General features: G+C 43.7%; 2 protein-coding genes and 1 long non-coding RNA gene across 7 annotated transcripts in view; 1 reads left to right on the top strand and 2 right to left on the bottom strand.

Annotated features, from left to right (window-relative positions):
- The window catches only part of LOC116475009 (leucine-rich repeat-containing protein 37A2-like), a 44328-nt gene extending 25075 nt beyond the window's left edge, over nucleotides 1-19253 (bottom strand). The window contains exons 1-6 of one of the 2 annotated variants that reach the window (XM_032163975.2): nucleotides 18822-19253; nucleotides 16329-18337; nucleotides 14204-14275; nucleotides 11349-11420; nucleotides 7808-7879; nucleotides 7077-7157 (exon numbers count right to left, since the gene is read on the bottom strand). In XM_032163975.2, coding sequence (XP_032019866.1) covers nucleotides 7077-7157; nucleotides 7808-7879; nucleotides 11349-11420; nucleotides 14204-14275; nucleotides 16329-18337; nucleotides 18822-19253 — 2738 coding nt within the window. The remainder of the gene's footprint in view (nucleotides 1-7076; nucleotides 7158-7807; nucleotides 7880-11348; nucleotides 11421-14203; nucleotides 14276-16328; nucleotides 18338-18821) is intronic. The other variant, XM_058446069.1, reaches the window with a different exon arrangement.
- Nucleotides 1-23878, top strand: part of LOC116475011 (uncharacterized) — a 57636-nt gene that overhangs the window by 24416 nt on the left and 9342 nt on the right. For all 4 annotated transcript variants that reach the window (XR_004249800.2, XR_004249799.2, XR_009215417.1 and 1 more), the window contains one exon: nucleotides 14404-14543. This is a non-coding gene — a long non-coding RNA (uncharacterized LOC116475011). The remainder of the gene's footprint in view (nucleotides 1-14403; nucleotides 14544-23878) is intronic.
- The window catches only part of LOC116475010 (nucleosome-remodeling factor subunit BPTF-like), a 35918-nt gene continuing 30891 nt past the window's right edge, over nucleotides 18852-23878 (bottom strand). Inside the window, exons 2-4 of the mRNA XM_032163977.2 lie at nucleotides 22483-22592; nucleotides 19576-19675; nucleotides 18852-18916 (exon numbers count right to left, since the gene is read on the bottom strand). Coding sequence (XP_032019868.1) covers nucleotides 19628-19675; nucleotides 22483-22592 — 158 coding nt within the window. The 3' untranslated portion in view covers nucleotides 18852-18916; nucleotides 19576-19627. The remainder of the gene's footprint in view (nucleotides 18917-19575; nucleotides 19676-22482; nucleotides 22593-23878) is intronic.

Raw genomic sequence — 23878 nt, 5'->3', positions numbered from 1 at the left:
CTTGTAAAGGAATGATCCATGCTGCAGCATGGGAGGACCTTAGAAACAACATGCTTCATGAAAAGAAACCAGACACAAAAGGCCACATACTGTATGATTCGTTTATATGAAAGATCTAGAATAGGCAAATCCATAGGGACTCAAAGTAGATTAGTAGTTACCTGGGCCTGAGGGAAGACAGCACTGGGGTGTGACAGCTAATGGGTACCATGTTTCTTTTTGGGCTGATGAAAATGTTCTGGGGTTATATAATGGTGATTGTTTGCTATACAACCTTGAGAATATACTAACCGCCACTGAACTGTACACTTTATAATACTGTGTTGATGGTATGTGGATCATGTCTCAATTTAACACAAAGAAGCATGTTGTACTATATAGAACACCAGGTGCCAGAAGACCAAACATGCTGGCAGATGGAAAAAAGAGGAGTGAAGATTCACTCTCCCTTGACAAAGATCAAGAGTGAGTCAGTGGCGAGGCTGGGAGCCACACAGCTTGTCCTGCCTTGTGATCCCCCTCCTCTTCCTATTCCAGATGGTTTTTCAGTGCCGTTAATTTGTTTTGTAACACTAATATCCAATAAGATGAGGTTACAAAGAGGAAGAATGTGAGTGCCACATGACTGGTTAAGTATGGATTCTCAAAGTAGGGCTTTAAATATCCTTTGTGATTTTTTTTGGCATGAAAACTTGTAAGACCACTGGTGGGCTCTTTACAAGTCGGCTACTCCCTCATTCTATATCTTCCTCTGCCCACTTTCCTCCCAGCTATTAAAAACGAATGTAGGCTGGGCACAGCAGCTCAAGCCTGTAATCTCAGCACTTTGGGAGGCCAAAGCAGAAGGTGAGCTTGAGCCCAGGAGTTTCAGACCAGCCTGGGTAACACAGTGAGACCCTGTTTCTATTTTTTTTTTTTTTAACAACCAAAAATAATGACTGTAAAGCAATATGTAGCCAAACAACTTAGCAAACTTTGTTATCTTTTCTCCAAAATTATCTCACTCTCCAACCTTCCCTCTTTCTTGACAGCTCACCCACAGCCTTGAGCTCAGCATTACCTCTGAACCAGGAAGCTCTTCTCCAGCTGCCATTAGGATCTTTGCCTTTGTCCCTAATGAAATCAAAATATAGGGCCACTCGATATGACCCTATTTTCCTCCTGTTCTAAGGCATTCTTTTCTTGACTAAGGTTGTGCCTGGGCCATGGAGAGACTGAGTGGGAACTGGCTCAACGGCTCAAGTTTGAGGACTCTACAGCAACTCTTTTCCACAAACCAAATGATATGAATGTTTTTATTTATTTATATTTATGTTTCCACTTTTTAAAAGTCTTTTTGTAGAGATCGGGGTCTCACTTTGTTGCCCAGGCTGATCTTGAACTCCTGGGGCTCAAGCGACCTGCCTGTCTTGGCCTCCTAAAGTGCTGGGATTACAGGCATGAGCCAGCACGCCCAGCCTCGAGTGTTTTTAGATTCACAGTAGATGATCATTTCCATTTCTGGTTCAAGTCCTTCATTTTATACATTAAACTAAGGTGCACTGACTCCCAGTCCATCGCCTTTTTGGTATCTTTATGGGAGTAAAATGTGGCAAGCTTTTTTTTAGCCTCAAAGACTGTCTCAGTGCAAAAGTTTAAGAAGTACTGATCTAAATAATTTTTTTAAATATGGCTTATAAGATGAGGAAAATAAATATTTTTGTACAAGCCTTTTGCTGTAGAACAATGGGACAGAATAAAGGTAGCTCACAAAATAAGGGAACATTTCTTGCCTGTTTTTCCTCCAAATTCTTCTGTACAGGTCCAGACAGATGGGCTACGTTTCCTTTCTATTAACTGAGGAGACAGAGATGAAAGGACTGGAGCACGTCATCACTGTCTTAAATGTACTGAAATCCTAACAGCTTTAGCTGAAAAAATGTCCAAAGCAGGCCGTGAAAATAAATTTAAATGACAAACTCCAAAATGATCTACGCTAGAATTCCAAGGCAGTCAGGGAAAACTGGTCCCGTGGAGGAAGGTAGTCAAAGAAATAAGCAGATGACCTAGACCCTCACCCAATATGTGCAGTGTACTTAGGGAGAAAGTAACCTCTTTCCTTTATTCATCTACACAGGTTCATGAGCCACACATCTCCCCACACCAAGCTCCTCACTACAAGACCTCGGACTGCATCACATAAATGCTTTTTCAGGGGCAAAGTCTAGAGAATCTGAAATGGTGAGCCTTTTTTTTTGAGATGAAGTCTCACTCTGTTGCCCAGGCTGGAGTGCAGTGGTGTGATCTTGGCTCACTGCAACCTCCACCTACTGGGGCCAAGTGATTCTCCTGCCTCAGCCTTCAGAGTAGCTGGGATTATAGGTGCCCATCCCCATGCCTGGTTAATTTTTGTATTTTTAGTAGAGACGGGGTTTCACCATGTTGGCCAGGCTGGTCTCGAACTCCTGAGCCCAAGTGATCCACCCACCTTGGCTTCCCAAAGTGCTGGGATTACAGCATGAGCCACCATGCCCAGCTGTGAGCCTGTATCTTAATCAAAGTCCTGAGAATAACCTTGAAGAAGACTCCCTTGCAATGAGGAAAAACCAAAGATGCAAGGGACCTGGAATCTGGCAGACCTGGGTTTGAATTCTGGCTCTGTCACTTTCTGGTGAAGTGACTTGAGTAATGAACATGAGCCTTTCTGGGTAGCATTTACAGCACAAAGCAATTTGAGGAATAAATGAAAGAGCACGTGTCTAGTGCCTAGCAATGCACGGGAAACAGTGCCGGTGCTCAGCCGTCATGTCACACCAGCACTGACCGGTGAGCATAAACCCTGGGGATGCCCAGAGCTGGTACAGCCAGGAGCTCCAGAAGCATGGGATTCTCAGAGGGAAATGGAGCTCACTGCTGTACAGGTCCTGTTCAAGTTAGAAAGTAAGATACAATGCACACAAAGCCAAATTGTCATCATTCAGCTCCTATTACAGGGGAACTAAGAGCTGCATTGAAAATTACTTGCAAAGTTTGTAAGTGGTTCTGCCACTTATTAGCCGTGTGAACCTTAGCAAATTACCTAGCATCTCTGAGTTTCAACTTCCTCATCTGCAAAATGGAAATGATAATAATAACCGCATCGCAAGAGTTGTTGGAAAAATGAAAATGAGATATCACAGGAGGTAACATGTATGGAGCATTTACCATATGCCAAGCAGTGTTCTAAGAACTTCGGACATGTTATCTCACTTGTATAAGTACTTAGGTGCCTACAACATAAACAGCACCTAGTAAATTAAGTATTGAAAAAATGCTTTGGGGCAGAGGAAGAAATGCTAAGCTTCTGTGAGAAGAGAAGACAGCTTGTTACACAGGTGAAAAGAATAAGCGGCAGCTGAGAGAAGAAAAGTATAAGAGTTGCTAGGTGTGACAATCTCAAGACTTTTCAACCATTACAAATTTAAACAGCCACCCTAAATCACCCCAAAGGACAGACCCGAGTTGTTCTTTTCGTCTTTAATGTTTGTGCCTCTCCGAATCAGAGAAGAAGCTGCCAGGATTCCAGTACATACCAAAACATGACAAAATACCCTCAACTGTGCAAACTTTTGTGCATCTACCGCTATGTAAAGGAAGCCGAAGTCAGTAGACTGGGGGGAACAGTAAGGCATGTTTGTGACCGAAGCTCAATTTGCCATCACAGTGTGGCCACACCTGCCTCACTAATATCCTAATAGTGGGATAAATAATTCAATAGGGATAAAGCCTGGATTGTCCTCTTCTTCTCTCTTAGTGCTTACATTCTTGGCACGGTATCGATGTGCCATAGACAAGCCAATATGTGAGTGTACTCTCTCTGAATAAAGTACAGCCTTTCTACATTGCCAAGTCATCCAGTTTCTAAAATTATTGTTAGAACCAATGAAGTGACTACGAGAATTTTCAAAAATAAGCCATCAGTCTGGACCTGTGTATAGGAATGAAGGAGACGCACTTAAGTCAGGGAAAAAATATAAACATACTTAACATTTAGGATTATCAACCATTGCTGCTTTTCCATAAACCATTTCATTCATGATTTCATCTGTAAGAGATATGATTATCGCCCCCATTCAGCGAGGGACTTTGATAGTTAGCCGCCTGGTCCTTCTTGCTTGGATGCCCTGCAAATAAATGTCCTCCTTTCCCCAATGCAAAACCTCAATATAGTTGTTTAACTTTACGGCGCTTGGGCCAGCAGAATCCAGTTAAGTCCACTAATAAGCTCTTGGCCTGTCTTTGAGATGGATTTCAGATTCAAAATAGACTGACCCTATCACCCTGCTAACTTGGCTAGTCAGTATTTGTCAATAACATAGAGGTTTCATTCAAGGGATTTACTGGGTTGTAACTATTGGAACCCAGGGATGATGTCAGGATTTTGTGGGGCCCGAACCTTATCTAGTAAAAACATAAAAAAATTATGAATACAAAAATTTCCAGGGGCCCTCCCAGGACCTTGGAAGGGCCTGTGCAAGTGAGAAGCCCTGAAGATTACGTTCTATTCAATTCATCTTCAATCAACCACAGCTGGGGCCTCTTTTTTTGTTTTTTACAAACTTATGTAATGCAGGGAAATATATTGTTTCAACTTACAAACACCACAAAACGGTGTCATATTGGTCATAACATTACTGGCACCTTCCCTTGGCAACTTGCCTTTGGAAAGAAATGCAATGGGTCTATATGTCACGTGCCAAATATGACTCTGCAATGTAGCTTTGTTTACCAGGAAGATTTGACCCCAAAGGAGCCCAGCCCCTAACATACACTTCTGTGTTCAGACCCTTGTGCCAATCTTTAAAGTAACCGTGACTTAGTTTGAAGGGTACAGCTCTATTCTGTTTCTATGAAATGAGTACTAGTTTCCAATATCAGCTAGCTCTGATTTTTTCATCACCACGAAGCAAATGCCTTTTTCTGTTGTTTAAGATGAACACAGAAACTCAAGATAAGAAGGTTAGTGTCTCCTCAAGTCTTTCTTAACCCACCCCCCATTCCTGCTTTGTCCTCTCCTTGTCACCCTGCCGTACAGATCCCCACATGGCTCTCATATGTTTTCCCATCAGCATCCACTTCCTCCTTGAGGAATGAAAGTCCCCTGGGGACAAAGTCCTTATCTTGGTGTGTCTTTGAGATGGATTTTGTAGCCCCAGCACTTAGTACAGTACCTGGCACAAATGGACATGGCACTCAGTGAATGTTTTTGAGTGAATTCATTAATTTGTATCAACTGTGATTCCAGTGTTTTCCTGGTGTTGCCTACATAATTGTAGTGGAGCTGGCTAGATGATGATGATGATGATGATGATGATGATGATGATGATGATGATGATGATGATTTGAGACAGAGTCTCACTCTGTTGCTCAGGCTGGAGTGCAATGGTGCGATCTCGGCTCACTGCAACCTCCGCCTCCTGGTTTCAAGTAATTCTCCTGCCTCAGCCTCCTGAGTACCCAGGATTACAGTTGCCTGCCACCATGCCCAGCTAATTTTTGTATTTTTAGTAGAGACAGGTTTCACCATGTTGGTCAGGCTGGTCTTGAACTCCTGACCTCAGGTGATCCACCCACCTCAGCAAAGTGCTGGAATTACAGGCAGGAGCCACCGCTCCCGGCCACCAGATTTTTATGAGGGACTCCTAGTGGTATAAAGTGCTTAGTAAAGATGGTGAGTTTAAAACATTTGTATTGATGCTACCTAAACCTCTTGCTGGAGGGACCTAATGAGCCTGTTCTCTGGTGTGAGGGCAAAAGAAAAACAGGCCCTTAGTGTCCTTTTCCTAAGTTAGGCATCAGCAAATCAATGAGGACAGAGAGGAGCATCTGCAGAAACTGCTGCTCTAGTCCAGACACATCCTGAACGCCTCCCTCTATCTCAAAATGTACTGTGTGAAACTAGATTTCTGAACCACAAGGCAGGTGGAAAGTCTTCTCGAAAGTCAGATGTAGAGGAGAATCTTCACCTTGAGTCCCCTTCAGGCCACTGAATATACCCACTCTGATTTGATGGGTATGTTATACAGAGAAATCATAGAATTTTTGCACTTACGGTAGAAGAGTAGTCAGGAAAGTATATGGAATTAAGATAGAGCGATATCTTTTCTTCACAAAAATTTTTTTTTTGCACAATAGCTTAACATAAACACCATCTTGGCCAGGCATGGTGGCTCACACCTGTAACCCCAGCACTTTGGGAGGCTGAGGTGGGCGGATCACCTGAGGTCACAGGAGTTCGAGACCAGCCTGGAGAGGAGGTTGGAGTGTAGTGGCACAATCTCGGCTCACTGCAACTTCCACCTCCCGGGTTCAAGCCATTCTCGTGCCTCAGCCTCCCGATAGCTGGGATCACAGGCGCCCGCCACCACGACCTGCTAATTTTTGTATTTTTAGTAGAGATGAGGTTTCGCCATGTTGGCCAGGCTGGTCTCAAACTCCTGACCTCCAGTGATCCTCCCACCTCGGCCTCCCAAGGTGCTGGGATTACAGGCATGAGCCACCAAGTCTGGTCCTACACTTTGGATTTAACTTTGATTCCTGCTCATATGCAGAGTTTCTAACTGCTTAAAGGTCTGCAACATTTAGCTGCAAGGAAGGAAGCTTAACACAAAATCCTCCAGGAAGCAAAAAACTGCACCACCATGCCCAGCTAATTTTTTTGTATTTATAATAGGGACAGGGTTTCACTATGTTGGCCAGGCTGGTGTTGAATTCCTGACCTCAGGTGATCTGCCCACCTCGACTCCCAAAGTTCTGGGATTACAGGTCTGAGCCACCCTGCCCAGCAACAAGGCTAATTTGAGGGTCACTTCTTTGATGCCTTTTCTTGCCCATGCTATAGGTCAGAACTAGGACAAGCAGAGGAGGTCATATATAAGCTACGTAAGTCTCTTGGCCTCTTTGTACCTTAGTTTCCCCATTTGAGAAAAATGAATTGATCTTAAGACACGCTTCGCTTTTCAGAGTTCATAATGGGCTTATACCCAGCTAACCAATCATTGTATGAGTTTTTGTACATAAATAGTTGTTTACATGTATTCATCTTCTATTTCACTTACAACTTATGTAAAAACTGCATTCCATGCCAGGCCTGAAATGTTCCAAAGCTGAGTTCTGTAATTATATTGCAACCAAGATTTCTAAAAAAAAAAAAGACACAAGCCAAAGGAAAAAAAAATTATTTCAGAACATTTACCATTTGCCATGATCCTAATTTATATAGGATGGAACATAACCTCAATCCCTTCTCTATGCACTAAGGAAATCTCACTGTGGAAGATACTGGCTTATAATTTATACTTTAACGCTGCACATGTGGCGCATTAGCTACAAAACAGTGAATGCTCAGTAAATACCCGTGTTGAGTGATCTTTATTTCTCTAGAACAGGATTTCACAACTTTAGTGCCATCGACATTTTGGACTATATAACTCTTTGCCATGGGGGTTTGTCTTATACCTTGAAGGATGTTTAGCAGCATCTCTGGCCTTTGCCCACCAGATGCCAGGAGCACACTCACAGTTTTGTCAACCAAAACTGTCTCCGGACATTACCAAATGCCACCTGAGTGCAAAAATCACACCAGCTGAGAACCACTGCTCTCTGATGATTCACTAAGATCTGTGTAATAATTCTCACAATAATCCTTGCTAGAGACAAAAAGGATTTGCTGTATAATTTTAGTAGCTTTCTACTGGTAAAATTTTAATCATATTTCAAAATGAATAGCAAAGAGGTTTACAATTTTTATAAAAATTCCAAATGTAATCAAGTTATATTTGTAACTTACAGAAACTGCAAAAATGGTAGTGGTTCAAATGTAAGTCTTTCAATAGACTGTATTTTATTGCAGGATAAATCTCTAGGAAAAGGAAAATATTGCCTTGATTAGTTATTAAATGTCGATTAGTATGAATAATAGCAAGAGTTTAGAATAATATTGAATACACATTTTTCATCTCAACTCTAAACGTTTGGACTTGTATTTGAACTTTCCAGAGCCCCTAACCCTGCCCATACCTCTCCTAGAGTCTCACTTTCATGGTTTTAATAAATATACAACTTAATGGACTTTGGAATTAATTTTTCCTGAGAGCAGTAGACTTGATTAGATGCCCTTTTGTAGTGTCATCAAATCTTAGATTATGAGCTCAAAGATTTTATCTCTATATATACAATTTCTAATATTAAAAAAAAAAGTCGGGCCAGGTGCCGTGGCTCACGCCTGTAATCCCAGCACTTTCGGAGGCCGAGGCTGGTGGATCCTGAGGTCAGGATATCAAGACCATCCTGGCTAACACGGTGAAACCCCGTCTCTACAAAAAAAATACAAAAAATTAGCCGGGCCTGGTGACACGTGCCTGTAGTCCTAGCTGCTTGGGAGGCTGAAGCAGGAGAATGGCATGAACCCGGGAGGCAGAGCTTGCAGTGAGCCGAGATTGCACCACTGCACTCCAGCCTGGGTGACAGAGCGAGACTCCGTCTCAAAAAAAAAAAAAAAACAAAAAAAAAAACAAAAAAGTCTCACATTTCTACACCTTCTTAGTTTCGGTCTGTTTTCCTAAGCCAGTTCAATATCAGAAGAAATAAAAGACGTCCTTTCACATCATTTGAAAGGAAGTTACCCTTTTACCTAATACATAACTTTGAACTAATTTGAATCATATTAATAGAATAATTTCTATCATATTAATAGAAATTCATTTTTGGTTTTATATTTCTTTAATATTTCATGAAAGAAATTTCTTCAGTTATACAGCGATGGAGTGTGTCCCTCCCTCTTTACCTGGATGGTGTAACGTTGTCTGGCTGATGTCTCCAACTCTAGCCTCTCCCTTCCTAAACTATCCTGCACACAGTCATCATATAAACTCTCCAGAGGTGGCTTGCAAAGACCAGCATCTCCTGGGAAATTATTGAAGATGCAAATTCTTGGTCCCACTCTAGACCAACTGAATCAGTAACTACGAGGGTGGAGTCCAGAACTGAGTTCTAACGTGCCCCCTCAATGACTGTGGCGCAGATCTATCTTACAGCACTGCTGTGGTAACACAGTTCCCCATGTTGGCTCCTCAGCTTGGCATTCAAAGCCCTAGAAGATCTGGCTCCATTTTCCTACCCTCCCTCCTTGTACTCTACGGGTACTCATGGCATTCCTCGAATACTTTCCGTGTTTTGCCCTCCCATTTTCCTTTTGCAAGTTTAGAATATTTTTTTCCCCAAGATGTGTGTCTGATGTTACACAGTGGCCCTTCAAAGTCCTATTCAAATGGCACTGTTCTAGTTACATCCTCCTGGGTCCAAATTGAAGGCATTTTTTCCTCTTCTATGCTCCAGAAACAATTTATCCCTCCTATGCTCCAGAAACAATTTATCCCTCCTAGTGCCCACATCCATTTCTTCTTTTTAATGTAGTTATTTTTTATCCCATTTCTTCTGAGCATAAACTCCTTGAAAGCATGGACTAGGTCTTGCTCATCTGCATTGCCCACCATGTTTAAAACTGACACATGGAAATAAAGCAAACTCAAATATTTGTAAAATAAATGAATAGCTGGGGGAGTGAGTAGAAGGAAAATAACTATTTTAAAGGAAACGTAGTTTTATTATTTCATGGCCTCTGTAGCACTTTGGCATCCACTTGAGGGTCTTTACACCCACTTCCCTTAAGCCTTCTATATTTGAAAGAATCTGTTTGCAAAAGACCATCACTAATGAGCTTAATAAGGATTAATGACATACACGCCTCTATGGACAAAGGGTAAGAATCAAGTTTTCATAGCAATGAACATAGTATCTTCTTGTCTCTAAACAGACAGAAATACAGGGATCCCTTTCTTGGTAACAGGGCTGGGGAGATCGTTATTTTGTAATTAGTGAAGAGTTAGGGGCATTTCTGATGTGCTTCTTTTTTTTTTTTTTTTTTTTTGAGACGGAGTCTTGCTGTGTCCCCCAGGCTGGAGTGCAGTGGCGCATCTCAGCTCACTGCAAGCTCCGCCTCCCGGGTTCACGCCATTCTCCTGCCTCAGCCTCCCGACTAGCTGGGACTACAGGCGCCCGCCAACACGCCCGGCTAATTTTTTTGTATTTTTAGTAGAGACGGGGTTTCACCGTGTTAGCCAGGATGGTCTCGATCTCCTGACCTCGTGATCCGCCCGCCTCGGCCTCCCAAAGTGCTGGGATTACAGGCTTGAGCCACCGCGCCCGGCCTTCTGATGTGCTTCTTAGTGTAAACATTTCTAGCTCTACCACTTAACCATCATTTTAAACATCTGTTTTAATATAACAATTCCTGAAATGAAATCCTTAATACCAGCCTATTCTCTTGGTAGCTTAATATTCTTGATAATATTATTGATATAATTCAGCTTTTTAATATTTAAATGTTAATTTAATTCCGATTAAATTACCAAAAAATTCTGGATTAATGATGTTCAAATGAATATAGGTGGTCTCCATTTTCTTCTCCTTTAGGCAACAATCTGAAGTTAACTTTAATTCCTTTCATCCTACTGAACCAACTTTTTGAAATCTTTTTTTGTGAAGGTCAGACAGTAAATATTCTAGGCTTTGTGGGCCACATATGATCTCTCTCGCATATTTCTCTGTTTCTTTTCTTTTTCTTTCACAGTCCTTTAAAAATGCAAAAACCATTCTTAACTTAATGGGCTATTTAAAAATAGACCATAGATTAGATTGGATCTATTGGTTGTAGACTGAATAGAAAAAGAATGGTATGTGAACCCTTATAAAACAAGGTTCATGCCGGGCGCGGTGGCTCACGCTTGTAATCCCAGCACTTTGGGAGGCCGAGGCGGGCGGATCACGAGGTCAGGAGATCGAGACCACGGTGAAACCCCGTCTCTACTGAAAATACAAAAAATTAGCCGGGCGTGGTGGCGGGCGCCTGTAGTCCCAGCTACTCGGAGAGGCTGAGGCAGGAGAATGGTTTGAACCCGGGAGACGGAGCTTGCAGTGAGCCGAGATTGCGCCACTGCACTCCAGCCTGGGCGACAGAGCGAGACTCCGTCTCAAAAAAAAAAAACAAAACAAAACAAAACAAAAAAACAAGGTTCATATGGGTGTCAGTCACTGCTCAGATTTTCTTACCATGTGAAATTTTTTTCTGTCTGTATTTTGTCTATATAATTTAAAAACTGAAAATGCACAGGAGGTAGCTAATGCTAGAGATGGGCTGAGACCCTATACAAACTTAAAGAATTGCAGAATTTTATTGCTCGAAGAAATCTGAGAGATTATCTAATTTGAACCCCTTATTCATTTTACAGATAATATGACTAAAAACTCATAAATATAATTAACTAACTTACAAATACTGGAGGAATAGCAGGCCTTCAAATGAATCCTTACGTAATTCAGTCAAGTTATTTTCACTGAGAATTCTGGAAAATGAAAAAGTTATTTCTAGATTAAAATGCAAACTACAACTATTTGCTACGCAGGACTATCTCCTGCATGTGGAGGAAAGCTGGGTCATGGTCACTTCAAGATGGTGGTATCTGCTGTGCTTTCATTCAAACTTTTTCTTACATTTTCCTTTTTGTGTCCATCTCTCTCCACCACCACCACAAACACACACACACACACACACACACACACACACACAAGCACACCCCTACTCACTCTTCCCACCAAATTGTATTATTTCACGCCTCCTCTCTAGATCACAAAATCACTTTCAGAATCCAACACTGGGTGGCACCAAGATCAGCAGAACCTCCATTTCCTCCTCTCTTTTCCCAAACCTTATTATGAAAGCCCCACATGGAACCATGTCAGGGCTGCAAGTGAAGCCATTCAACCTTTTCCCCCCATCAAAAAAATCTGAGAACTACAATGTGCATAAAGTGCACATAACATAAATGTTGTTTATATTTAATTTAATTTAATTTAATTTTTGAGACAGGGTCTCACTCTGTTCCCAGACTGGTCTCAAACTCCTGGCTCAAGTGATCCTCCTGTCTCTGCCTCCCAAAGTGCTGTGACTGCAGACATGAGCCACCTCACCTGGCCAAATATTCAGTTTAATAATTATGAAGCAGATACCCATGTAAACATCGTTACAAAAGATCATTGCTAGCATGCCAGAAGCCCCAGTGTGCCCCTTTCCAATCATATCCCTCTCTCTAACCCTAATAGGTAACCACTATCCTGACCTTTGTAATAATTTTCTTGTTTTTAAAATGTAGTTCTGGCCTGGCGTGGTGGCTGATGCCTGTAATCCCAGCACTCTGTAAAGCCAAGGTGGGTGAATCACCTAAGGTCATGAGTTTGAGACCAGCCTGGCCAACATGGTGAAACTCTGTCTCTACTAAAAATATAAAAATTAGCTGGGTGTGATGGAGGGCACCTGTTAATTCCAGCTACCCGGGAGGCTGAGGCAGGAGAATCGCTTGAACCCTGGAGGTGGAGGTTGCAGTGAGCCAAGATCACACCATTGCACTCCAGCCTGGGCAACAAGAACAAAATTCCATCTGAAAAAATAAATAAAGCAATTCTCCTGCTTCAGCTTCCCAAGTAGATGGGATTACAGGCACCCACCACCATGCCTGGCTGCTTTTTGTATTTTTAGTAGAGACGGGGTTTCACCCTATCGGCCAGGCTGGTCTCAAACTCCTGATCTCAGGTGATCAGCCTACCTCCCAAGGTGCTGGGATTAAAGGTGTGAGCCACCGCGCCTAGCATATGTTTTATTTTTAATTTAAACTCATCATGACTTGTCTATATACATTGAACTAATGATGTGACACACAAACTGTTGTGAAAAATGTCAGTTACTTTGAATATAAGCATTTTTTCCAAAATCACTTATGTGTCTAAACCAATTCCTTCTATAAATCAGGAAGAAAATGATAAAACAATTCAACAGGAAAATGAACAAAGGCCAGAAAACTCAGAGAAGAAACACAAATGTTCAATAAACATATAAAGATATTTAATTAAATTCATGAGTAATCAGAAAAATTCAAATTTAGATGGAATCCCTTTTATTCATTCATAACTTCAGCAAAAAGTTGGAGAATACCCAGTGGTGAAAAGGTGTTGGGAAATGAATGCTGTCATATTCTGCTGACAGTCGAGTAAGTTGGCACAACATTTTTGAAGGTAATTAAAATTTTATATCTACATAGTCTTCACCCCAACAATTCCATTTCTAGGTATCTATGCTACAGGAATACTTGCCCATGTTCACAAAGAAGCACGTACAGGGATTTCATTGCAGCAATGCATGTAACAAGAAAACTAAGCATAATCTAAACATTCATCAATGGGGGAATTATTAAATAAACTGTGATGCATCGATACTATGGATTGTGCAGGAGTTTAAATGAATGGGGTGACCCTCTAAGTACTGGGAAGGAAAGAAATCTAAGGCATATCATGAAGTGAAAGAATCAAGTTGCAAGATGTTACCATTTATGTAAAGAAAAAATTTTAAAAACCACAAAACAAATCTATTTTGCTTTATGTAAATATGTATGTAGGTAAATAGGGAAAAGTCTGGAAGCATGTATACTAAATGCAGAGTAGGATTACTTCAGGGATGAAGGAGTAGGGCACAAGGAGGGTTTTTGTTATATCTGTTACTGCATTTTTGTACATTAAAAATAGAATCATGGGCTGCGAGTGGTGGCTCATGCCTGTAATATGAGCACTTCAAGAGGCCAAGGTGGGAGGATCACTTGAGCCCAGGAGTTCAAGACCAGCCTAAGCAGCATAGGAAGACCCTGTCTCTACAAAAAATACGAAATTAGGTGGGCGCGGTGGCATGCACCTGTGGTCCCAGCTACTTGGGAGGCTGAGATGAGAGGATCACTTGTGCCTGGGAGGTGAAGGCTGCAGTGAGCTGTGATTGTGCCACTGCACTGCAGCCCAGAGGACAAAGTAAGACCCTGTCTCTGGAAAAAAAAAAGAAAGAGAGAACAAAAACGAATATAACCATGTATTATTTGTATGATAAAAAATAAATTTAAATTGCCTCTTATTTTAAAGAGAGCCTACCAAATTTAATTTTAAAATAACCATACGATTGCAATCAACAGTGGTTGATTTGGGGTATGGAGGAGAAATATCTTTCCTCAGAGGTACCGACCTAAAATTCTGGACCAAGAAGGATCTTACAATGCAGTTAGCCTTTTGTCATATTTGGAGAGAATATACTCACAGTTTCTCGGTCCAACTGTATGCTTTCCATACATTTCCATCAATGTAAGAAATATAGTTTCCTTGGAAATTTCTGTGAAGAAACACAGTTTATATCCTTGAATAGGTAGGAAAACAATGAACACGATAAGTAAAGGAATCATTGCAACCTTGTTGGGGATATTCAGAAACAGAAAATAACACCTGCTTTCTCATTTCCAGAGCTATCAGCTTCCCAGTTTGCACAATTCATCAAGAAATTATGCAGGGCCACTGGCACAAATGATGAGGCATCTCCCGGAAGCTTAACTTCCTATCCATCCCATCTCTTGGACAGATGATGCCAGTTAATTACTTTGAATGTAAGTATTTTATATAAAAGCACTTATGTGTCTAAACAGACTCCTACAAATCAGTACCAAAATGGTAAATAATTCCACAGAAATATGGGCAAAAGCTTATCATTATCAACAAATGAGAAGAAAGAAACCCTATGCCAGGTGACACCAAAGCTTTGGCCCAGTGCCCTCTGTTGAAACATCCTAGGCTTTTTCTTTCCACTCCTATTACAACTGATCTGATTTGGCCCCTTCACACTTCACTCCTAGATTTTGCTAGACCTTTCTATTTTGTCTCCCTGAATTACGCTTTTCCTTTTGGGCACTTTACATTGGATTCTAAAATAATCCTCTGCATGTCTACACTTGCACATAATGCAAAAAAATAAAATAAAATAAAATAATCTTCCTGTTTTAATCATTTAATCTCTCTTGCTTGGAAACTTTCAATGGCTTTCCATACCTCATTGTGTAACTTTCAAACTCCTATAGCTGATAATCAAGGTTTTACAGAATCGTATCTTCATTGCTCCCTCACCTAATTCTTTGTAGCCACATTGGTCTACTAAATTCCAACCATATCGGTAGCCATGCGTTTGCCTAGACTGTACTCCCATTTTTTTTCTATTTAACAAATTATAGCTACTCTTTAAGACCCAAGTAAAGTTTTAGCTTACCCATGTAGCATCTCCACACCTTAAGGATCACAGATTCTGGCAACTTCTAGCACCAATGGTCTGCATTATCTTTCAGTACTTAATTATATATACCTCCTTTTTTATGCCTATTCTCTTTCTTCTCTCCTATCATTTTTTTTTTTTTTTTTTGAGAAGGAGTCTTGCTCTGTTGCCCAGGCTGGAGTGCAGTGGCGCAATCTTGGCTCACTGCAAGCTCTGCCTCCCAGGTTCACGCCAGTCTCCTGCCTCAGCCTCCCGACTAGCTGGGACTCCAGGCATCCGCCACCACACCCAGCTAATTTCTTTTTGTATTTTTAGTAGAGACGGGGTTTCACCATGTTAGCCAGGATGGTCTCGATCTCCTGACCTCATGATCCGCCCGCCTCGGCCTCCCAAAGTGCTGGGATTACAGGCATGAGCCACTGCACCCAGCCTCTTCCCTCCTATCCTTTTCATGTTCTGGAGACAGTAGCATACTTGGCCCTGGGTTTGACACAAAACAACTTCTACATATAGAAAGCCAGGGACAAAGATGAGTTCTGGACAAAACTAAAGGACTGAGTAATCATGTGAACAGCCAACACTCCTACATATGCTAGGCACTGATGAAGTGTTTCATATATTCACTCACCTTAATTTCACAACAATCCTATGAAATGCTAACTAGCATAATCCACAGTTTAAAGGTGAGGAAATTGAGTCACAGAGCAGAATAACTTGCTCTGGGTCACCAAGCTAATAAATAGACCTGGGTTCAAACCCAGGCAGCCTGGCTCCGGAATCAACTCTTAACCACTTAGAGCACCATCACTGAGATCGGGAGACGGACAGGCTGGTGTAAAGAGGGTGAAGCGAAAATGGGAGGAGAGCAGCAGTTAAGCAATGATGTGATGGAGCTAAATAAAAATGGATACGAAAACGAGTAAAAGACTAGAGTACAAGTAAAAGACTGGAGAAGGGGCCTAACATTAAAGGAGAATGAGGAGAAGGGAGAGTTGACAAGCAAAGGTGAAAGCAGAAAGTCAGTTGTCCGTATGGCTTGGGGAGATAAAGAAGGCCCAGGAAGGCCTCCAGGAAAAGGCTGCCATGTCAGGCAGGACACAGAGGACAATTGAGGAAAGGTGATTCTTACAAGATGGTGAAGATGCCATTGTAGGTGTTGGGCTCTGGCACAGGCACTTGGCGGAGCCTCTGCTCTGGGTTGAGATCAATACATGACAGCATCTTATTTTCGCAGGTACAGAGCTCACATATGTTGGTGCTTGTGGAGGCCTTCTGTTCCTCTGGTGCAGTTAAAGCCTTATTTTGGGCGTAACTTTCAGACTGCACCAATGAATCCTGAGTAGGTTCTAGCTCAGTAGGTGGACCTGTGACTTCAGTCAGTTTTCGATGCAGAGTCTGAACCTGATCCGGATGAGGAGCTGTAGTCTTCTCCAGGGCTGTAGAATGTCCAATCTCTGTAGTGGGCTCTGGAGTTATGGCAAGCCCTGGGTCTGGAGGCTGAGTTGAGGTCTCCTCCATGGTTGGAGATGGTTTAACCTCTGTAGGAGGTTTTGTAGTTATGGTAAGCTCCAGGTCCAGAGGTTGAACTGTGGCTTGAGTCAGGTGTGAATGCTGAGTCTGAACCTGGTCTGGATGTGGAAGAGTCACCTTAGGGTGCTCTGGAGAAACTATAGTCCTCTTCAGGGGTGTAGAATGTCCAACCTCTGTAGTGGATTCTGGAGGGATGGTAAGTCCCAGGTCCAAAGGTTGAACTGTAACGCTGGGTGACACTGGATGCTGAGCTTGATCCTGACCTGGTGTTGGATTTGTTACCTCTTGATATACTCGAAGTTGGAGTACAACTTTCCTAGGAGGCTGAGTTGGGGTCTCCTTCATGGTTGGAGAAAGTTCAACCTCTGTCGTGGATTCTGGAGTGATGGTAAACCCCAGATCTAAAGGTTGAACTGCGGCTTGAGTCAGGTGTGAATGCTCTGGAGGTTGAGCTACAATTAGATTAGGGAACTCTGGAGTCTGAGCTGGGGCCTCCTGAAGGGTTAGGAAAGACTCACCCTCCTCAGCGGTCTGTGGATGCTCACCTGCAGCCTCCTGCTGGGTTGGAGAGAGGTTCTCATTATTAATAGGTTCCAGCGAGTGAAATGAAGTCTCCTGTTGAATTGTGAAAGATCCAGCCTCTTCCAATGACTCTGGAGGCAGAGGTGGGCCCCTGTGCTGGATGGCGGGAGGTTCTACATCATTACCTGACCCTGAGAGCTGAGCTGTAGCCTCCTGGTGGACTAGAGGAGTTCCCACCTCTGCACTAGGCTCTGCTGCTATGGTGAGCTGCACGTCTGGAGGCTTAACAGAGACATTGGGCGAATCTGAATGCCGAGTTTGATGGTAACCTGGAGGTGAAACTGTGACTTCATGATGTTCTGGAGGCTGACCTGGGGTCTCCTGCTGGGTCGGAGAAGATTCGACCTCCCCAGAAGACTCAGAAGGCTGAGCTGGCTGCTCCTGCTCACTGATGGAAAGTTCACGCTCCATAGCAGGAACTGGAGGCTCAATTGGCGCCTCCTGTTGGGTTGCAGAAGGTTCCACCTCCTCTGGAAACTGAATTGGGGCCTCTTGCTGGGCTTGGGAAGATTCTGTGTCATTGGTGGGCTCTGAAGTTATGGTAACCTCCACATCTGCAGGTTGAACTGTAATGTTGGGCAAGTTATAATGAGCTTGATCCTCACCTGGAGGTTGAACTGTCACCTCATGATTCGGTAGAGTTAGAATCTCCATAGAGGACTCTGGAGACAGAGCTGGGGCCTCCTGCTGGGTTGAAGAAGGTTCTTCCTCCTCAGGGAGCTGTGGAAGCTGTGCTGGGGCTTCTTGCTGGACTGAAGAGGACTGGATGTCTTCAAGGGTCTCTGGATTTTGAGTTTCGGGCTCTAGATGGAATTTAGAAGGTCCAACTTGCTCAGAGGGCCCTGGAGGCTCATCTGACTTCACCCGGAGTTCTGGAGGCAGGCTGCCGGGATACAGTGTATCCATATTCAAATATTCATCCTGCAAAGTCTGTTTCTGACTCCGAGGTGTGGATAATGATAATTGACGTGTAATCTCAACAATCTCAGCAAGGCTCCAACGCTGAGCTAGATCTTTCTTCAGGTTCTTGGGCGAAACAATAAATTTGGTTAGTTTTGAAACCTTACTGTCTAGCGGAGCAAGTATTTCTTTTTTTTTTTTTTTTTTTTTTTTTTTGAGACGGAGTCTCGCTCTGTCGCCCAGGCTGGAGTGCAGTGGCACGATCTCGGCTCACTGCAACCTCCGCCTCCCGGGCTCACGCCATTCTCCTGCCTCAGCCTCTCCGAGTAGCTGGGACTACAGGCGCCCGCCACCACGCCCGGCTAATTTTTTGTATTTTTGGTAGAGACGGGGTTTCACCGTGGTCTCGATCTCCTGACCTCGTGATCCGCCCGCCTCGGCCTCCCAAAGTGCTGGGATTACAAGCGTGAGCCACCGCGCCCGGCGGAGCAAGTATTTCATCTGCCTGATGATGTGCAGCCTGATCTAGATCTGCAGTTTGAACCTTACTTTTGAGGCGAGGAAGCTGAACTAGGGTCTGGCTCTGATCCCCATCTAGCAGTGGACCTACCTCTGGGAGCCCTTCTTGCGGAGTCAGCTTGTCGTTTAAATCCTGCTGTGCAGCGGAGAATGGCTCTGGCCCCAGGGGCAGCTCTCCAGCTGAACCTGTGTCCAGGAATGGAACCAAATTTTCAGTCGATTCCTGGGGTGGGGCTGACATCTCTGAGGAAGCAGAGAGCCCCAGGTAATCAAAGTCCCCAGGGTCTGCCGGGAGAGTAGGCGCATGGGGAGATTCCCATGGGAGATGGGAGGAGTGGGAAGACCAGGGCTCAGGAGGCCCCAGGGGGTTAGAGGTCAGCTGGAGCGGGTCCTTGACCCACTCCAGAGGCTGAGCCTCTTTGACTAGTGGCCACAATAGTTGCCACATAAGGAGGGGCCATGGGCCCCAGACACGCAGCCGGGACATGATACACGCTAGTGCTGCACACTGAGCGGGAGCCATTCTGGCAGCCCGGAGACGCTCATGCCCCTTACAAGTGTGAGCCCCGCCCTGTCTTTATGACACCTTTATTTATGCCACCTTTATTAGGCTTGGATCCAGATCTGCTCCATGTCACCAGGGCACTCTTATGTCACAATCCTGCCCAAGCGGGATCCCGCCTTCCGACCCCGCCCTGCCGGAACACCTCTCCCCTCCCCTTAGTGAGGAAGGATTTGGGCCTCAGACCCTGGTGGTCCCAGGACCCCAGTGCCTGCTGTGGTGGGGTAGGGTGGGGTAGGGTGGGGTGGGGGCGCGGCAGAGCTTCCCAAGGAAGTCACGGGACCTCGCCTCAGGATATTCAGAAGTGCTAGTCCAGTTCTGGCAGCCTTCCTCCTTCAAGGTGAAATCCGAGAATACTCTTCCTTCCAGGGAGAGCAACTGACCTGCAAAATGGGTGCCAGTTAGGTTGGCAGGCAGGATGCACATTACAGTCATTTATTCCAAAGTGTTGCCATTTTCGCTAAACTGTTCCATGTTTGATAATTAATTCACCACCCTATTAGGTAGGGGCTGCCAGGGAATAAGCAAGGACTCCAAATTTTCTGTAGGAGGGGTGTTGGGAGTTGGCAATTCGGTCTGGGAGAGAAGGTTTTAATCCGAGTGAAGAGCCCTTTGCACTAGCCTGGGAGGAGGCTGAACTGTCATCCTGCCTTGACTCAACACAGCCATTAAGTTACAGCACCACCCTTCAGAGATCTACCCTGTGTGCACACATGGAGAGAAGAGGCTTAGGTTGTTAAAGTCAGCATGTTAAATAATTTCCTGAAATGCGACTGTAACTAGAACCCAGCTGACTTCCCCCACAGCCATTCTTACCTATTTTATTACTGTCTGGCATAATTACCAGCATGTAAACTCCAAGAAGGTGCTTCATCTTATTCCAGTGCCTAGCATAGGCATAGGGTGCATAGTGATGGCTTTAAAATTGAAGGGGGGCTGGGTGTGGCGGCTCACACCCATAATCCCAGAACTTTGGGAGGCCGAGGTGGGGGAATCACTGAAGTCAGAAGTTCGAGACCAGCCTGACCAACACGGTGAAACTCCGTCTCTAGAGAGAAACTCCATCTCAAAAAAATAAAATAAAATAAAATTGAAGAGATTCCAAGATTCACCTCATTTAGGGATGGATCCATTGTTATAATCAGATTTCTGAAATGAGTGCTGACTTCCCCTCACATTTCACAGGAAGCTAGACTTCTTAAAGCTTGAAGTTTCCTTGGTGGGATTTATTTAAATTGAATTAAAATAATTATTTAACAGGGAAAAATTTCAAAACACTTTGCAACTTTGGGGTAAAAGTTAAATAAAACACTGTAGCCCCAAGTTAAGTTCCCACTGAAATGACAGTTTTGCTCCTTTTTTTAAAAAAAAATTCCATAAATGGTAAATAATGACTGTTTTGAGATTAATTTAGAAACTTAATCCCTATTTAAGAGCTTTCATGTGCAGTCATGCATTTCTTGCCATGTGAGGAGCTTGAGAAATGTGTCATCAGGTGATTTCACCATTGTGCTAACATCATAGCGTATACTTCCACAAACCTAGGTGGTATAGCCTACAGCACACCTAGGATACACGGTATGGCCTAGGACTCCTAGGCTACAAACCTGTACTGTATGTTACTGTACTGAATACTAAAGGCAGCTGTCACACAATGGCAGGTATTTGTGTATGTAAACATGGAAAATATATAGTTAAAATACTGTGTAAAAGATAAAAATGGGGCCCGGGTGCAGTGGCTCATGCCTGTAATCCCAGCACTTTGGGACGCCGAGGTGGGTAGATCACCTGAGGTCAGGAGTTTGAGACCAGCCTGGCCAACATGGCAAAGACCAGTCTCTACTAAAAATACAAAAATTAGCTGAGTGTGGTGGCGCGTGCCTATAATCCCAGCTACTCAGGAGGCTGAGGAAGGAGAATCACTTGAACCCGGGAGGTGGAGGTTGCAGTGAGCTGAGATTGCACCACTGCACTCCAGCCTGGGCAACAGAGTGAACAGAGTGAGACTCCATCTAAAAAAAAAAAAAAAAAAAAGATAAAAATGGTATACCTATATAGGGATAGCTCCACTATACTCTCACGGAACCACCATCATATATGCGGTCTATTGTTGACCCAAACCTCATTTTGTAGCACATGATTGTAAATGATTGACAGAAAAATCTTCAGCAAAATATTCCACCCAAGATACATGGGAGATATTGAGATCCAAGCAATAAGCCATATTTGAAAGGCATTATAGTTTTTGAAAGCTGTAGCGCAATCATTCTTAAGGCCAGTTACCTTCTCCCCACATCTCTGGGATCCTGTTTGAAGGGAGTTCTAAAAAGGCCTGTGTTCAAGCAGCCCAGCATCCCTTACTCCTGGAGCGGGGGGAGACTAACCCCTCTCCTGTGTCCACAACTGTAGTAATCCAGTCCTCAGTTCTGCTCTCCAAACTTCAAATAAGGGGTCAGAGCCAAGGGTCAAGACTTTAGGAAAAGCCCCAGAAATACCTTGCACTCAAAAAGCAGTTTCAGAGTTTCACGTTTTCCTGAGAATGAAACAAATTATCCTCCAAATTCTGCTGCTTGTTTTGAATTATGGTTACATTGGCCATGTTATCCGACCCTTGAGTTGTTTTTCTTTTTTTCTTTTTTTTCCTCTAGAGAGTGTCTTGCTCTGTCATCCAGGCTGGAATGCAGTGGCATGATCTCGGCTCACTGCAACCTCCGCCTCCTGGGTTCAAGCGGTTTTCATGCCTCAGCTTCCCAAGTAGCTGGGATTACAGGTGCCCGCCACCACACCCAGCTAATTTTTGTATTTTTAGTAGAGACAGGGTTTCACCATATTGGCCAGGCTGGTCTTGAACTCCTGACCTCATGATCCGCCCACCTCGGCCTCCTAAAGTGCTGGGATTACAGGTGTGAGCCACAGCGCCCGGCCTGTTTGTTTTTTGAGGTGGAGTTTCTCTCTTGTTGCCCAGGCTGGAGTGCAATGGTATGATCTCGGCTCACTGGAACCTCCGCCTCCCGGGTTCAAGCGATTCTCCTGCCTCAGCCTCCTGAGTAGCTGGGATTACAGGCATGCGCCACCATTTCTCCATGTTGGTCAGTCTGATCTTGAACTCCTGACCTCAGGTGATCCACCCACCTCGGCCTCCCAAAGCACTGGCATTACAAGTGTGAGCCACCGCACCCGGCCCTGTTACCTTTGAGTTTTTATCTCCACATACTTGAATTAAACCGTGTAGTTCTTCTTCCCATCTGACATCTACAATCTCTTCACAGGGTCTGTACTCCACAGCTATTTTACCACTTTCTGAAATAAAGTTAGCAAGGATCAATTCAGAATCTTTTTCATTCTAAAACTTCCTGCATATAATGGTAGCAACCCACAATGAGACATTCTTTTGGTTTCTAATAGCAGAAAATAAGCATTTTCCTGGAAGTTTCCTCATCTCCTCATCATATACTTCGATTTTTGTTTTCTTTTTTCTTTTTTTTTGAGACAGAGTCTCACTCTGTCACCCAGGCCGGAGTACAGTGGCACTATCATAGCTCACTGTAGCCTGGAATTCCTGGGCTCAAGTCATCCTCCTGCTTCAGCCTCCAGAGTAGCAGGCACTACACCACTGTGCCCAGCTAATTCTCTTTTTTAGAGACATGGTCCCGCTTTGTTTTCCAGGCTGGTCTCGAACTCCTGGCTTGAAGTGATCCTTCTGTCTTGGCCTCCCAAAGTGCTGAGATTTCAAGCGTGAGTCATCATGTCTGGTTTCACAGCTCAGTTTTTTTTTTTTTTTTTTTTTTTTTTTTTTTTTTTTTTTTTTTTTTTTGAGGCAGAGTCTCGCTGTCGCCCAGGCTGGAGTGCAGTGGCGCAATCTCGGCTCACTGCAGGCTCCGCCCCCCAGGGTTCACGCCGTTCTCCTGCCTCAGCCTCCCGAGTAGCTGGGACTACAGGCACCCGCCATCTCGCCCGGCTAATTTTTTGTATTTTTAGTAGAGATGGGGTTTCACTGTGTTAGCCAGGATGGTCTTGATCTCCTGACCTCGTGATCCGCCGATCCGCCCGCCTCGGCCTCCCAAAGTGCTGGGATTACAGGCGTGAGCCACCGCGCCCGGCCCACAGCTCAGTTTTTAACATATGTATGAAATGTTGACTGTGTTTGGTTCAAAGGACTTTATGATCTTACAGATAGGAACTAAGGAATAATAACATAAGAAATAAAAAATGTGGAAATAAAAATGTTCAATCATAATATGATTAAATAGTAAGGCACCAGGTGGGGGGTCGAAGTAAGTTCGAATCCAAAATAGAGACCACTGGGCTAGGAGACACTTCACATTAGAAGCACGGCTAGGTGTCTACTCCCTGAGAACCAAAATTCCACCAGATACAATGAACAAAGCTTTAGAGAGAGAAAACATTTGAACATTTTATGGGCAGAAAATGGCCCACATACTCTACAGACAATACAATTTCCTTCAAGGCAAACTACAGCTATAAGGCTTTTGGTCCAAGAAGTTTTGAGTGTGTGCAAGGGATACCCTTGCATACTAGGGAGGGGTAGACAACCCACACATTTAGCTTGGTTATTAAATGTCGTT

The sequence above is a fragment of the Hylobates moloch genome, unplaced genomic scaffold, assembly GCF_009828535.3.
Source record: "Hylobates moloch isolate HMO894 unplaced genomic scaffold, HMol_V3 SCAFFOLD_10, whole genome shotgun sequence".
In the NCBI taxonomy this organism is placed as follows: domain Eukaryota; kingdom Metazoa; phylum Chordata; class Mammalia; order Primates; family Hylobatidae; genus Hylobates; species Hylobates moloch.
Note: the sequence above shows the minus strand (reverse complement) of the source record. Positions and strands in the feature narration are given on the sequence as shown.